Consider the following 16,759-nt stretch of genomic DNA (forward strand, 5'->3'; position numbering starts at 1 on the left):
CGGGTTGGTCGCGGCAAGAGGAAGTCGCGGAGGAGCCGGAGCTGTCTTCTGTCTTCTGTCCTCTGTCTTCTTGAGCCGCCCTGAGCTTTGGAAAGAGGACAGAGAGACAGAGAAAGAAATAACAGGAACAAGCGCGCGTGTAGCGTTATAACTAATTCGTTAAGACAATACTTTCGCTCAAATTTACAAACGTCTGCGGTTGACAGTTAACTCACGAAAGCGACGAATTCATCCTTCTGGAAAAAAAAAAAAAGAAAAGAAAAGAAAAGAAAAGAAAAAAAAAAAAAGCTAACGAGTTTAGCCATCCGCTGCTACGTTAGCACCCCGGGCGAAACAACAAGCGTCGGACATGGCTGACATAGGACTCTAATTAACGCTTACACACACAACAACAACAACAACAACAACAACAAACAAGACTTCTATATTTAACGTGATGGTAAATGGAATTGGCTTTAAACGACAATGCGACTGAGCGGCCAGCTGCAGACGGCAGACCCGATGTTCAGCCTTCATGCTCGGTAGTCGAGATCGCGCTTTGCTCGAGCAAGGTAACAAAAAAAAAAAAAAAAACAAGGTTGTTGCGGTTGTAAACTTAAGTTAGCATCCTCGGCCTTTTATATATATATATTTTTTGTTTTTGTACGTCGAGTTTCGACCTAAACAAACCACGATGAGCCTCTTTTGCGGCAACGTCAGCCAGCAACACCTCAGCTAACGTTAGCTGCAGAATCGGCTAGCCAGCTAACTCATGTTGGCTAATTACTGTGATTATTAGCGACTAAGTAGACTGAAGAAAAAAAAAAAGCACCTGAGCCAGCCAAACATGGTAAGTCTGATTTAACGCGTGTTATTTACGTAGTTATGCACGATGTCCTTTTTTTTTTTAATTATTATTATTTTTGTTCCTGTCTTATTCGCAAATCGCTCGACGTCTCGATTGCAAAGTGAGCAGGAACACACAACCTGATCCTGAATTAAATATTAACTCCTTTTACTTCACCTACAGCTTTAATACCCCCCCTCCTCCCCTTCCCTCTCTACACGATCGTATACCGCAAATGTCATGTAACGGTTTGAGGCCAGGTGTTCAAGGTATTTCACGGGATGCGACGGCTCAAAATTTTCCACGTTACGAGACGCCCCCATCTTGCAAAACCGAATATTTTGCCGTGAGTCGTGTTGAGCTTCGGCAAGTTGTGGCTTATTCGAGGAATTCAAACCTGCCCTTTTCACTGAGTGCTCTTTAAAACATCTCAATTTTGCTGTCTTGGTTTACGGGAGGAGGCAGGGCCCAAACTTCCTGCACAATGAGAAGGCCAAAATTGCAGTTTTGCCAACCCATATTTTTTTTTTTTTTTTTTTTTTTCTCCACGAGACGAGGCCAAACGTGCACACCGATCAGTGGCACATGTGAAATGCGTTGATTATATCATGTGCAGGTATGAACGTGTAAAGACGGCTTTCCCGGCTCGCCGTTTTTGACTTCGCCTTGTGCTGCACGGTGCACTTTGCATGCACTTTGTAAACAACTTCGCCCAACGAGAAATTGCCCCCAATAAATGCTCAGATAAGTTAAAACAAGATGGTGGGCGGTGCGTCCTCCTCACTGTAATCATGGGTTTCTGGTGTGTGTGTGTGAATAGTAGTTGGGAGATGCTTCACATGGTCCCTCCCCCCCACTTGGCAAACGCACAGATGTTAATTTTTTTTGCCATGCCGGTGGTCAGTGCTATGTATGTTGTCAAATCGTCTAGATGTGCCGTTTGTACCTAACTTTGCTTTTTGTTGCCCACTAGGCTTCGGAGGAGGCATCACTGCGCGCGCTAGAGAGCCTGATGACCGAGTTCTTTCATAACTGCACCACTAATGAGCGAAAAAGAGAAATAGGTAAAGTTTGACCTCGTGAACACCGTCACTAAAGAGAGGCGAGGGCTGGTTTGAAATGGAAGCAACACGGGTCGAGAAAACATTGATATAAAGGGGCTCGGGTAGCCTAATAGTTAATGTGCATGCCACATAATCATCCATGGTTCAACTGCAGGCCTTGTGGATCTTTGTGGAGGAGGGGCTCCCCCTCCTCCTCCTCCTCCTCCTCATTTCCTGTCAGTATCTCTTCTGTCTCGATTGAAAAAAAAAAAAAAAAGGTGAAATGCCACAAAGTGAGCGCTTAAAAATGTAAAGTTGGCAAAACTTCAGTGAATTTTGCCCAAAGTTCAGTTTAACATATTAACTTAATATTCAAAGGTATGTTTTATTCAATCACTTTGTGGGTCTCATCCTATTAGTTTGGTAAAAAGCTAATATACACAAGGCTTTCATATCTTTCGGTGTAAATAAGAAATGGTAAAGGTTTTTCCCCATGTTGCACTCTTTCCTGCCAAAGCTTTTTGTGATTTCACACACATCTGCCCTCTAAAGTCTGGCTCCCCAAATACAGTGTACTTGCAACTAGAATACACTGTTGTGTGGATCTAGTTGTAGAATATTTAATGTGACCTTAAAATATTTGCCTTCTATCAAAAGTATTGTTTTGCATCACTTTTTTTTTTGTTTTTAAATACTTCCTGTGTTGTGACGCACTACTATCAGTCTGTGTGCAAGTGAAGTCCTATATTGTCATGTACGTTCTGTCAGAGATCATGCCTACTTCCTTTTTTCTGCAGAAGAGCTGCTTAATAACTTTGCACAGCAGAGTGAAGCGTGGCGTCACTGCTTGTTCTTCCTCTCCAGCACTCGGAATGAGTATGTAATGATGTACAGTCTCACAGTATTTGAAGTAAGTCCTGTTGGCGGGAGATATTTATTTTTTAGTTCAAAGTGCTGTCTAGAGCCTTGATTTCCTTTTTAATGTTTTAAAAAAAAAGACATTTGTCAGAGAAAAGTGTTGTTTTATACCTCCAGACTGCAGGAAGACGTGCATGAGAACGAGAGTCAGTTTCATGCCGTCTTCCTGTTTCGTCATCTTTTAAATTCGGCAAAGCCAGTTTGCTAAGTGTGTAATACAATTTGCATAAGATTACATGTTTAACATCCCGTGACCCCCTTTGGACAGACTTTCACCTTCATTAATTCATATCGGAGATGTTTATGCTTAAATGTAGGTGCAGTGTTATTTTTGTAGTGGAAGGGGTGTTAGTAAACATTATTTTTTTTTATTTTTAGTGGGCAACATATTGTAGAAAATATATTTCAATAGATTATTTATCATGAGATAATTACAAAATATGTCTGTGCAAATGTGGAGTCTTCCTCAGACACAGCGTTGACAGCTGATTGTCCCCTTTTACTTTCAGAACCTCGTGAACAAGATGTGGATTGGTGTTGCTTCACAAGACAAGATGGAGATTCGCAGCTGTCTGCCCAAACTCCTGCTTGCTCAGCACAAATCTGTGCCCTATTTCATCCGTAACAAACTCTGCAAAGTCATTGTGGACATTGGCCGCCAGGACTGGCCAATGTTCTACCATGATTTCTTTACGAGCACCCTTCAGGTAAGTCCTACCGAAGTCGTTCCTGCTATTAAAACTTTTCGTTTTAATCATCAGTAACCGGGTGCTGATTGATACAATGAGCATCTCAGATTCTGTGAAGTAGTTCTTAAAAGCATCCTTCTGCCTTTACCTGTCGCATCGGTCATATTTACTCAAACTGTGTTGCAGATTTTCTTTCTTTTCTAACATCCCTTTGTATTTTTGAAATAATGTTCTCTAGTTATTTTAGCATTTTCAGTCCAAGAGACGATGTTATGTGAGGATGTGGCACATTCTCAAGTGCAGAAGCTTCATTTATAACCCAGAAGAAAATAGCTTTTAAAAAAATAAATAATGTTCTAACATTGATTGAATAGACTGCAGGGTTTCCACAGCGAAATGTTTCGTCCATGGTGGCAACACAGACTAGATCTGGATGTATTTTGTCCCGCGATGACTTTAGCTAGTAAATGCCCAGCTTAAAAGCCACACTTGCGTGTAATGCAATAGTGAAGGTTCATTTTATTTAATGAAAGTGCATTAATTTTATTGGAAGTTAATTAAGTTTGATGTTCATAACACTGTCAGAAACCCTGAACTGTGGAGAAACCTTTATTAAATCTGTATTGGCTGCTTCCTTATGGAACAGTCTGGAAACCGTTTTAAAGGACCTGTAGTTATTTGGCAAAATGTACGAGTCTTGCTGAGCTCTCCTTTGTCAATTTCTGAAATACAGTTGATCCAGTCGCCAGCTTTGGCTGCGCTGGGGCTGGTGATGTTGAAAACCACATCAGAAGAACTTGCGTGTCCTCGAGAAGACCTGAGTGTTGCCAGAAAAGATGAGCTGCGTAAACTGCTGCTGGAGCAGGTACCGACAGTGCTTGGACTGTTAACCGGTAAGGACAACCTTCAATAATCTGTGCACTTTGTTTTCCTAATGCTAATAGACTCTGGGAAGTCTGAGGCCCTGGGCTGGGCGTCACGGCAACATTTTATTTTATTTTTAAGTGTTATGCATGATTTTCTGCATAAACTTAAGAGAAATCATGATTAAAAATTGTTGGCTTTACTTCAACTTCTTTTATGTCAATCCACCATTTGACATAAAGACGTACAGGTGGATAGAACAACTTGTATTATAAATACACACCTTTAACAGTAACTCGATCTATATTTGTGAGCAAAACCAAAGAAAAGCACCACTAACAGTAGCAGGTATATTGTGAACACTGTAAAGAAAAACCCACGTGGGCAATGCTATGTATTCAAATTGATAATATTACAACAACCCTCATGTTGGATTATGCTTTTTTTTTGGTAGAGTAAGGCATGTCCCCTGTACATCCCCAGCAGACCAGCTACATTGGCATGCATATAAGATGGTGGTGTTTTTTTTGATTTCTTGAAGTGAGGTCAGCTGTACTGAACACTGTACAGAAGCAAAGTAATGAAACGCAAGTCACAGTGAAGAAGTTAATAATATGCATATTAAGTATACATGTCGGTGAACAACATTCATTGATAGATCTGAGACAAAACCGAGGACGTTCCCTCCGCAGGAGAGTCGTTACGTGACTGAAATACAAAATAAAACACTCAGTCAGGCTTTTAATCCCCTCTTCACTGTCACGAGCAAGTCATGTCTCTCGTCTTTTTTTTCCTCTAGATAGCCTATATGGAAAAAAAAGGAACAGTTATTCCAATCGTTGTATTGAACAGCTAAATGCGGTTTGACTGATACATTTCAGTGTTGGGTACATTCCTAGTCACAGATGATGAGCCCAAAAATGTTTCCAGAGAGAACGACTCTAAATGCTTCAAGAGCAACTGACAGACAAAATTCACAAATGTGTTTTTTGTTGTTGTTGTTTTTTGGGTTTTTTTTTTTTTTTTGTATTACTGCATACAATGATTTAGATAGTCTCCATTTTTTATTTTTTTTAATTTTTCAGTTGTAGTGCATTTCTGTCACAATGGGAGCAAAATTACAGGTTGGGCAAGATGCAGAAAAGAGATTCATGCTTGTATTGCTTATTCCACAGCACCTGCTCCGTGTTGGGAGGAACTGGCATTCGATACATGCACGAGTGTATATGTATGCAATGAGTATACTGAAGTCTGGCTGAGCCCGTAGTGCTCCCTCTTTGTGTTACCTCGGTGGAAATGTGCCACTTTGCAATGCATATAAAGGACTGTGTTCAATGCAAATCCGATCTAATTTCCAAACTACGGCACGCACATCTATTGAAAAGCTGATCTGGTTTGACTGAAGAAATAAATCTGCCAAAAATTGGAGTAAAGCTGTCAGTGAGAATTGAGAAGAAATGTTTTGGAGGAATTCTTTTTAGTATGTGTCAGTAACTGGGTTCTTCACTCCTCGCTGTGCAGGTATCCTTGAGACCTACTGGGACAAGCACAGTGTCATCGCTTCTACCCCGCCTCCTTCACCCACCTCGGGAGAAAGTGGTGAGTGAAATGTCCATGATGAGTTCGTTAAAACCACGAAGACTTGGCTGTAATTGATTTGAGGTTTTTTTTTTGTTTTTTTTTACGAAGCAGTTGGCTTGCTGTGTTAACCACACCGTTTTGTGTTTCTGAAATGTGTCAGTGGAGTTGCTGGGCAGTCTGTTCCAGGGCAGCCAGTACTCGAAGCTGCTTTGTCAGCCCATGGCAGCGTTGGACAATGAGAGTCAGCAGCTCTGTTGTCTTGTTTTGGAGTGTTTGGCCCACCTGTTCAGCTGGATCCCTCTATCCACAAGTATTACACCCACCCTGCTGGCATCCATTTTCCACTTTGCACGTTTTGGTTGTGATCTTCGGACGAAGGCCAAGACGGGATCCTTCATCTCCTCCAACTCCTCCTATTCAAATGGACAGCTTAATCCTGGGACGATGCCTAACGGAGGAGGGCGAAACGGACAGCAGAGTGAGGGCAGCAAGGTGGATCGCGCCCGGCTCGGTGTACTCGCCATGACCTGTGTCAATGAACTGGTGTCAAAGAACTGTGTGCCGATGGATTTTGAGGAGTACCTGCTGCGAATGTTCCAGCAGACCTTTTTTCTTCTGCAGAAACTGACGCGAGAGAACAACGCTCATACAGTCAAGAGCCGCTTACAGGAACTCGATGAGAGGTATGGCTCGGCCCATTAGTGCTATCGGTGCACGTGAAGGTCTTTACGGGTTAGAAAATGGATTTCAACTTGGTCACATTTAGTTCTGTTACACTAATTTTCAGTCAGACATTTTGCACTGTGTTTTTTCCTAGTTGCGCATCTCTCAAAACACTCTTTGTTTTCATCACAGCTGTCCTCAACACTGCGTCTTTACATCCATGTAGCACAGCTCTGTCACGTGTGTGTGTGTGTGTGTCACTCTGGTCTACGTTTCTTGCCTCTATCTGAGAACATGCCATTATTACTAGCTTTAGAACGTTGAAAATACCTTATTTTTCATGTTGGTCTTTGTTAAGCATTTTAAAATATATCCACATTTTGTTTTCTATTTATTCATTCCACTTAGTTTAAACTTGTCCATTGTTGCGTCTTAAGTTAACATGGCAGTGTGCCGTACATGTATCCGTTTTAAGGTTGACTGTCAGCTTTTGTAAGCTCAGTTTCAGCATAGATCCAACCAAAAATAAAAGGCGAGATGATCAGCAGACTTAATGGCCTGTTTGCCTTAAGCTTAACGTAATCACATCATCCGTGACATCCTCATGATTATTAAGGGAGGCGTCTCGTGGTTTGCCGCACACACACACACACTTTGATTTAGTAATATGAGGAAATGTGGATTTAAGATCTATGGGGCGACTTCAATGTCTGCGTTAATGATTTCTTTCTCTTCTTGCAGTTACTTGGAAAAGTTCACCGATTTTCTGCGCCTATTTGTCAGTGTTCACTTGAGGCGAATTGAATCCAGTCCTCAGTTTCCTATTGTAGAATTTCTTGCCCTGCTTTTCAAGTACACCTTCAACCAGGTAATGATAACTTTGTCTAACAATGATTGATTTATGCATCACACAACAGTGTGTTAAATCCTACAGATTTCATGCAAACCTGCTTCTCATCGTTTCTGTATTTATTTTTTTTTCTTTCTTTCTTTCTTCAGCCTACCCACGATGGCTACTTTGCCTGTTTGGACATTTGGAGTGTGTTTTTGGATTTTCTAACAACCAAAATCAAAAGCAGACTAGCAGACAGAGAGAGTGTCCTAAATAGGTAAATCACTCAGGAAACCTGTTGTCTGAAACATCCAGTGACCTAAAATTGATCTCGCATTAATGCAACCTTACACTTCATATTATATTATATTTTATATATATATATATATTATAGTCAAACAAGTGCACAAAATGTCTGATGTAATGTTATTGTTTGATATTGCTGTTGTGATGCATGTTTTTTTTTTTTTTTTTATGTGATTGGACAGGTACAAAGATGCCTTAGTTCTTCTGTTAAGGGAAGTTCTGAATCGCATACAGTTCCGATACAATCAGGCCCAGTTAGAGGAGCTGGATGATGAGACTCTGGATGATGATGTAAGAACTTTTTATCTCCACAACATTTCACAATTTGTCATTTGCACCTTTTTACATAACATGCACTGTCCATCTCTTGTGGCCTCAAAAGGTCTCAAATAAAAGTATTTGATATTATCAGCATATTAAACACGCGTGCACATTACAAAGGTGTATCTTTCACTTCAAAGTCTGAATGTTCCCTTTCTTTCGGTAACTATAGCAACAGACCGAGTGGCAAAGGTACCTGCGTCAGAGTCTGGAGGTGGTTGCCAAGGTGATGGAGCTGCTCCCATCCCATGCATTCTCCACTCTGGTAAGAGATCATTGTTGGTGTCACCTTGATATTTTTTTAGGGTTATTTGGCATTTTATTCAGGAGTTTTACAGTTTTAGGATTCTTGCTCGAGCAAATTGTCGTAGAGTTTTTTTTTTTTTTTTTTTTCCCTTCACAACTTTTGTAGAAAAGTGTTTGCAGCGACAAGAATGCTTACAACCTGAAAACATGATATGCATAACAAAGCATTTATTCACACTGTAGCTTCCCAAAACAAACCTGAATAACTCCTGAATATTATACTAGACCGCTTGTCATTGATTGGATGGAAGAGTTCTGTTAATATTGTGCATCAGGCCAGAATAATGGTAAACGGTTAACCATTCGTTTTTTTGTTTGTTTTTTTTCTTCCTCGACAATGGAACGTAATACTAGTTAATTCATTGGTGAAACCAGTGGAATATGCATATGACACACGTGCAAAATGGAGGTGAAGCTTTAGTTCCACATTTTCTATCATTTAGTTTTACCGTTACTTTTTCTTCAGCTCTTATTTCCTCCACTTGGGTGTCACGTTTTCAGTAAACTTTAACTCGAGGCCGTTCAGACAGAAGTAGGATGACGTGTTCAGCTGTTTTACAGATCTGACATGAGCATGTGTGAGAGGTGTGAAATGTAGAATTGTGTGTTTCTCTGGGTTGGAGGTTGTCTATTTGGATGATATAAAAAGAGACAGACAATATACCTTCTCTTTCACAACTCAGATTTATTCCAATGTCACTTAATTTTTAAACATGTAGCATGTATTTGTGGTTTGTTATTGATGTTTTGGTTTGGTGTGGGTGTAATCAACACGACAGACTATTTATAGCACATTGGGGGATGAGTTACAAAAAATGGTGTACCCAGTGAAGGTTCTGTCGTACTTTTATTATAACTCGGTTCATTAAACTGAAATCAAATTCTGTTCAAAAAGAGATGGCATGAATTGGTTCCTGTTGAAACCAGTTTAATCACATGATAAGTTGCTCTTGGCCTCTGGTTTTGTGATACTGTGTTCATATTCTTTTTTTTTCTTCTGTCTTTTAATCCCATATTGTCTGTGTAATGTGTTTGTTTCTCGGCTGTTTTTCAAAAGACATTCAAGAATATTGAACAGAATTTGTTTCATGTCACTCTGGGATATTTCTTAACGTGTAAGAAATGATATCCGGAGTCGTTGACAGGCTTCTCCTTTTTTTTCGTCCCATCTCTTTTAAAGTTTCCGGTCCTTCAAGAAAACCTGGACGTATACTTGGGTTTGCAGCAGTTCATTGTCACCACTGGCACTAGTAAGTAACCTTTTATATATCAAATTCACTGTCACAGTCTTTCATTTTATTTAAATTGAATGACGGCTGATCCATATAATCCGTAGGATAAAATGTTTGAATAATCAGGGATGTTTTTGTGTTTTTTTCCAGGCCGGAGGCTGAATATCAGTGCGGAGAATGACTGCCGTCGGCTTCACTGTTCTCTCAGGGACCTCAGCTCCCTCCTTCAAGCTGTTGGACGCTTGGCTGAATATTTCATCGGGGAGGTTTTCGCCGCACGTTTCAATGACACCCTGGCGGTGGTGGAGAGGTCGGTGTTCTGCTCCTCCTCTAAAACACGGCATGCTTTACAATGAACAGTTTTCTGTTTCCGTGTTCTGTGGAAATGATTTAATGTTTATGTTCAGTGTTTTTCATCCTGAAAGTCTTTGCGGTGTTGGATGAGTGAGTAACGTATGGTGGACCGTGTGTGTGTGTGTGTGTTTTTTTGTTGTTGTTTTTTTAAGATTGGTTGAAGTGACTTGCTACGGCTCTCAGACCAGCCTGTATGACCTGGAGACTGCTGTGCCTTCGGTGCTCAAGCCAGACCTCATTGACGTGTGAGTATCGCATGTTTAAAGGGGAATTCAACCCCAAACCTGTGTATGTGACCTATTGGTTAGAAGGAACAGGATTAAACGGTTCTGTTTAACAAACACGGTGTCACAAACAAGAGAACTAAGAGAGTGAATAGTTACACAGTAGTTAGTCTGTGTGACGTTAGGACGTTTTCTATTTTACTGTATGAATAAAAGCCAGTGAAAAGACACCGTGGCAGCTTGCGTGCTGTCGGTGTAGTTGCCACCTTTTTAGTCCGACTTCGTGTTTTACACGATGACGTTTTATTCTGAAACTGACATTTTATGTTTCGGTGTTCGTCAGAAATACACAACCAACAACATCGATGCCACCGTGAATATCTTAAACACTTAACCGGAAACCTCGTGAAGGCTAATTTACAGCAGAGTTGAGGAATTTTGTATTAAGAAGAGACGTGTTTTAACACGGTTGTTTCGTTTGTTGCAGACATGCGCAGGCCCTCGCTGCTCTGCAAGCCTATTCTCACTGGCTCGCACAGTTCTACAGTGAAGTCCACAGTCAAAACCAGAGCCAGTTCATCAACCTCATCACATCTGCCGTAGATGCCAGCAGCCCACTCATCACAGCTAAGGTAGCTCATCTCATACTCACATTTCCTTTTCCTTTTTAGAGGATATTTACATTTGATTTATTTATTTGTTGTGTAAATATCCACATGAATTTAAAGACACTGAAAACGCGTCTTTCCAAATCTCTTATTAAAGTAAATTTCACAAATTCAGATTCATTATTGTGAGAATATAATAAATAAAAATAAAAAAGCTGCCGTTGATGGGCACTTGATCTAAATAGTGACAGCAGGTTCATGTTGCAACAGTTTCTTGTTAAGGAGGAAGTAAGATATAGAAACTGTTAACCAATGTGTAAAACCTGCTGCTTATTTTCACACGGTTTTTTTGTGTGTTTATTTTCCACTTTATTTGTCTGGTCTTTTTTTTTTTTTTTTTTTTTTTTTTTTAAATTGTCCCCTAGTTTGCGTGTTCTCATGATAAAATGATGCAAGTTCCCACTATGTACGCAACAGATGAGTTAACTAATAATGTTGTGTTATTGATCGTGTTGCCTGTTGCGTGGTCGCTGACACACATGACGAAGTGAATCGCGGTCTAAAGATTATCGTGACCAAATGGTTCTTTTATTGTTCCACTTAAATTCTGTCTTTTTGTGCAGGTACCTGAAAAGCTGCTGCTCTCAGCATGTCATCTGATGGTTTCCATAACTTCTACAGTGAGGCCTGTGTTCTTGGTCACCCTGCCAGCAGTTCAGAACATCTTCAACCTGATTACTGCAGAGAATCAGACGCGCAGACTTCCCCAGGAGGTTAATACTGGTTGATTTTTATTTAGCATATATCAAATGATTATATTATTCATTTTTAAACGCATCACGTTTACCGAACATAAGAGTTAGAATTCATAAGATGGATGTTTGGAAATGTATTTTTAATGAGTCCAACATTTCCCTGTAAGTAAAATACTACACAGCAGAACTAATGAGAATATTTGTTTTTGTTTTTTTTGTTTTGTTTTTTTTAAAGGATCTTAAATGTGAAATATTTGAAAATGTCTGTGTTTGTTTGTGTGTGTGCTCATACAGGGTCACTTGCTGGTGTGTAGGGCTTTATCCAACATGCTGCTGCTCCCATGGCCAAATTTACCGGAGAGTGACCAGCAGTGGCAAACACGCTCCAGTAACCACGGCAACCTGCTGGCAGCACTCACTAGACAATATCGCATTTTAAGAGGAACGGTGAACGTTACTCCACGGCAGCCCGGCCTGGATGACAGTCAGTATTAGTCATTCTTCCCCCTTTTGTTTTTGTTTTTGTTTTAACTATCATTGCTCTGACCCCCCCCCCCCCCCCCCCCCCCCCCCCCCATCCTCCTCTCCCCCTTTCACACACTGTCATTCTTCGTCCGCCTTTAATTGTGATTTCTCGTCATTTTTCTTGACTGCAGTGAAAGCAGTGATACAGCAGACGCTGCCTGTGCTCAGAGACATCGTGGACAGCATCTCTGGTGAATCCACCAAATCAAGGCAGATCTGTTACCAGAGTCTTCAGGAGTCTGTCCAAGTGTCCCTCAGCCTTTTTCCAGTGTTTATTCAGCAGCCAGGTCGGTGGAAAAACTGCTGGAGATGTTTGTCTACTTCCTACGTGCATGCAACAGACCAGATTCACATCATTACAACTATCTAAATGTTTTCCTTTTAAGTGTCTTAATGTCTGATGTAGCAAATGACATTTATGGATGCAGCTAGTGTGAGAAAGAGCAACGCAAAATACCAACAGACAAAATTAGTGTGTCGGTTACTGAATCCGCTGAAGCAGATTGACGTGCACACACCGAGTTCTTTTACTGTTCAACTTTTCATTCCTTCAACACGGGCCTCGTTTTCACAAGTGCAGCAATGCACATGAATGTTAAAGCTTACTTTAAATTGAAATCTTATCGGTCAGATGAAAGGAAATATTGAAGCCCCGTTTCCTAACCTCAGCACAAACCACCGAAGTAATTCACCGGTGTAAAAATCAAAAGTAATTATTGATACAAGTATTAAAAAAAAAAAAAAATACATTCCTGAAAACTTTGAAGACACAAATGGTTGTCTGACTGGCCATCTTTGTAACCCCCCCCCCCAGATGTGACGGATGAGATGTTGGCCTTCTTCTTGATGCTGTTTCAAGCGTTGCGAGTCCAGATGGGTGTTGCCTTCACAGGACAGATCATCCACACTTTCCTCAGCATGTTCACCAGGTAAATAAGTTCTGTCTCAACTTCATTTTACAAACGGTAGATGCTTTGGTTACCGTAATTTCCGGACTATTGAGCGCACCTGAATATAAGCCGCACCCACTGAATTTTAATTTTTTTTTTTATTTTGAACATAAATAAGCCGCACATTAAATAAGCCGCAGGTTGCCTACCGGTACCATTGAAACAAATGAACTTTACGCAGGCTTTAACGAAACACGGCTTGTCACAAAAAATTAAAAAAAAATTAGCGGTAAACAGTAGCCTACCAAGAAAGTCATTGGTCACTATCTTCCTCCTCCTGTGCACTGAAACCACTGAAGTCACCTCCTTCGGTGTCGGGGAGTTGGAACAGCCTCGGAACTGCTTCATCCGACGTTGGATCGTTTTCACTGTCGCTCTCGTTACTTTCATCCGGAGGCAAATTCCCCGCCGAGCTCACGCTGCCCTCTTCAACACGCAGCCGTTCGAAACCCGTCGAATCCATAAATTAGCCCGCGTCATTGTTTAAGCCGCGAGGTTCAAAGCGTTGGGGGGGAGGAGAGAAAAAGTAGCGGCTTACAGTCCGGAAAGTACGGTAGTCACGGGAGTATCGCATCCCGTTTTGATAGACGATGGGTTTCATTGACCGTGTCACTTCTGTAATGTGCTCCAGGGAGCAGCTGGCGGCCAGTATTTTGCAAGAGGGCAGCGCAGGGTGTCGGGTCGTGCAGAAGTTCCTAAAAATCCTGCAGGTGGTGGTGCAAGAGCCCGGTCAAGCTTTTAAGCCCTTTCTCCCCAGCATCCTCTCTCTGTGCATGGAGCAGGTTTACCCAGTCGTCGCAGAGGTCAGTTGGTGCTTCATCTTTTTCGAGTTTTTTTTTTATTGTGTTCGCATATGCATTATTGCCTGTCTTTCTAGCATCTAAAATTAGCCTGTGGTGCTATTTCTCCCCTTTGGAAACAATAAAAAAAATAAATAATAGTGGTTCAAATAGTATGTTAAGTTAAATGTTTTGGGAAAACCCCGCCAGTATTACAAGAAATAGTCAAATAGTTTGTCATTGGAAATGAAACGCGAGTCACGACTTGGAAGATTTTGAACATGGTAATTGTCTTGTTGTACTTAATCGTGAAATACCTCCTGATGCTGTGTTTTTTTTTTTTGTTTTTTTTTTTTTGCTTCGGCATCCTTCAAATTTCCCGGATAACATTTGGCTACTGAATCTTTTTGTCCGACAGCGGTCTTCTCCAGACGTGAAGGCAGAGATGTTTGAGTTGCTTTACCAAATACTTCACCAAAACTGGAGGTACTTCTTTAAAACTTCAGTCTTAACGACTGTCCAAAGGGGAGCCGCTGAAGATACCATGGAGAATGAGGCGCAGTTCACAGCTGCCATGCAGGTGTGTTTGTGCGCGTGTCCACCCTGATTATCATCTCACCCTTTTTTTTTTTTTAAATAGTCCGTTGAGTCAACGCTCTGTACTTTTTGTTTTGAGTTTGTTTCGCAGGCGGACAAGAATTTTACTGTCCGGTTAGATTGGCAGTAATACAGCTTTTTTAGTAACTCTAGCGCCACTTCATTTCCTGACTTGTGACTGGAAATATCTCTTTCCAGGCTTTTGGACAGTCCTTCCTGCAGCCTGACATCCACATCTTCAAGCAGAACCTCTCCTATTTGGAGTCGCTCAACAGCAAGCACAAGTTGTATCACAGAGTAAGTTCAGATTTTCTGTCAATTTTCTTTTGATTGGAGCTGTGAAGCACATTGTGGATCCGGATATGTTTTTTTTTAAATTTTATTTTATATATTTTACAGAATCTTTTGTGATTGAAGTGCTTGTCCTCTCATCCACACGTCTTCACTGCAGTGAGTCCGTTTAACACGTCTACCGACTCCGTTGTCAATCTTCTTTTTTTTTGTGCTCTAGAAACTTTTCCGGACCTCGATGCTCTTCCACTTCATCAACGTGCTGCTGCAAGTCCTTCTTCACAAAAGTCACGACCTGCTTCAGGAGGAAATCACAATCGCTATATACAACATGGCCTCCGTCGACTTTGATGCCTTCTACTCGGCGTTCATGCCGGAGTTCCTCAACGGCTGTCACGGCGTGGACACCAGCCAACGAACCGTGCTGGCACGCAACTTCAAACTTGAACGGGTGAGAACGAAATTGAATGCCAGCGTTGCTTTGTCGGCAACGTGTGGATTGTGCCGTGAGCCGGCAAATTATTCGTTACCTCATTGGTAACCACGGCAATGCATTTTGCAGGCTGTCGGCACGCACCGTGTGTCGCGTTAAACGGGGGCAGAATGAACCAGCTGGAATGTAAACGTCGAGCGTGTGATTATTTATTTTTTCCCCCCCTTGCATTCTGCTCAACTTGTTCAGCTCGGCAAAGTAACGGAGCAGAGCTTATTTAAAAAAAAAATCCCCTGCGCCCGCACGGCTGTTCTCCTACTCCATACGTCTTCCATCTTTGAGACCGGAGCCCTCGCGTCAGTCCCAGCGAGGCTCCTCCCACCTCCACTTAAAGCAGCGGGCGAATCAAACGGCACGGATCAACTCCGGTGTGGGTGTGCAGAGCCTCATCTGCACACCGCGTCATACGAGTGGCGACGTACAGGATGTGACTGTCGCCGTGTATGTTCACAGACACTCTTTTCACAGCAGACGCTTAAACGTGTCACAGCAGGCAAAGTACAGGCGTATTAATGACGGCTGCTTCTCCACTTAAAGGAGATCCTGCTTTTGTGCGTGTCGGGTCCACTCTCACGTCTTACACGGGACACTTATTCTTACCGAGCCGTCATTATTTCCACCCGCGCTTTCCCTGCTGTTGCGATGTAAAGTGTATGCTGCGGAAAAAGGTCCGTTAATAGCCGTCATGTTTCATGATGCGTTTCCTTCTCTGTTCAGTGTAAACTAATTTTCCTCTTCTTCTTCTTCTTCTTCCTCTTCCTCCCCCCCCCCCAAGGACCTGCCTTCGTTCACTCAGAGTGTGCAGCGGCTGGTGAATGACCTCCGCTACTACAGACTGTGTAATAGCAGCTTGCCCACCGGCACCATCAAGCTATAGCACAATGACTGAGCCACTCCACACGTCAACGATGATCTTCAAGGACTGCCTGTGCTGACCACTTTGCCCAACACTCCTCCAACTGAGCTCTGCTTCGCCCGATTCGAAGGAAGAGGACGGAGCAACACACGGTTTGGTTGAGCAATTGGAGATGAGGATGCTGCTGATGATTTTCTTTGATTTCTACTGTAGAAGGTCGGCACATTATTATTTTAATTTTTTTTTTTTTTTTTTTTTTTTTTTTTTTTTTTTTTTTTGGAAAGCAGTGCCCTCCTTAAGTATTGCCAATGATAATTTGGCAATAAATTTAAACCTGGTCTGCAGTCGGCTTTCGCCCAGACCCGGAGCAGTCTGAGCCAGGCCTTCTTTCTCACCCTCGGCAACAAAGCCGGGCTGGGACTGAGCACTTTCAACTCATTTTGAGTTTTTTAAAATGTCTGCTTTTATTCATTTTGCCTTTTTCATCTCCAAAGGAGACGGACTCTCAACTTAAGATCTTTCATATCATTCCATTCTGAAAAAGAGAAAACCCGCTTGATTAATAAAGTGCTTTTTTTTAGTAAAACTCAGGTATTGGTTAATTTATGTCTATGTACAGGCCCGGGTTCTTACACTATTGTTTTTAAGATGTTTGTATCAGATTCCAGACTTTTCTGCGTTTTCATTTTGCTCTGCAGTTGTCAGTGTCATCTTTTTTCAAATAGTTTTGACCTAAAATCGGCTTC

The 16,759-nt window shown here is 41.6% G+C and overlaps 1 protein-coding gene across 1 annotated transcript; it reads left to right on the forward strand.

Moving 5' to 3' along the window:
* Positions 1-6: 6 nt before the first annotated feature.
* Positions 7-16,603, forward strand: xpo6 (exportin 6). The gene is made up of 24 exons (XM_069149323.1): positions 7-829; positions 1,800-1,890; positions 2,667-2,779; positions 3,297-3,494; positions 4,210-4,369; positions 5,862-5,939; positions 6,082-6,604; positions 7,326-7,452; positions 7,584-7,693; positions 7,905-8,013; positions 8,216-8,308; positions 9,530-9,599; positions 9,732-9,891; positions 10,088-10,180; positions 10,647-10,791; positions 11,391-11,540; positions 11,817-12,006; positions 12,179-12,334; positions 12,862-12,976; positions 13,629-13,800; positions 14,195-14,356; positions 14,572-14,670; positions 14,885-15,115; positions 15,933-16,603. Exons 1-24 carry the CDS (start codon positions 827-829, stop codon positions 16,032-16,034), a joined length of 3,450 nt encoding a protein of 1,149 aa, XP_069005424.1. The 5' UTR covers positions 7-826; the 3' UTR covers positions 16,035-16,603.
* Positions 16,604-16,759: the final 156 nt, after the last annotated feature.

Source organism: Embiotoca jacksoni, unplaced genomic scaffold (genome assembly GCF_022577435.1).
Source record: "Embiotoca jacksoni isolate LCO1_2020_lvr unplaced genomic scaffold, fEmbJac1.0.p SCAF_15, whole genome shotgun sequence".
Taxonomy (NCBI): Eukaryota; Metazoa; Chordata; class Actinopteri; family Embiotocidae; genus Embiotoca; species Embiotoca jacksoni.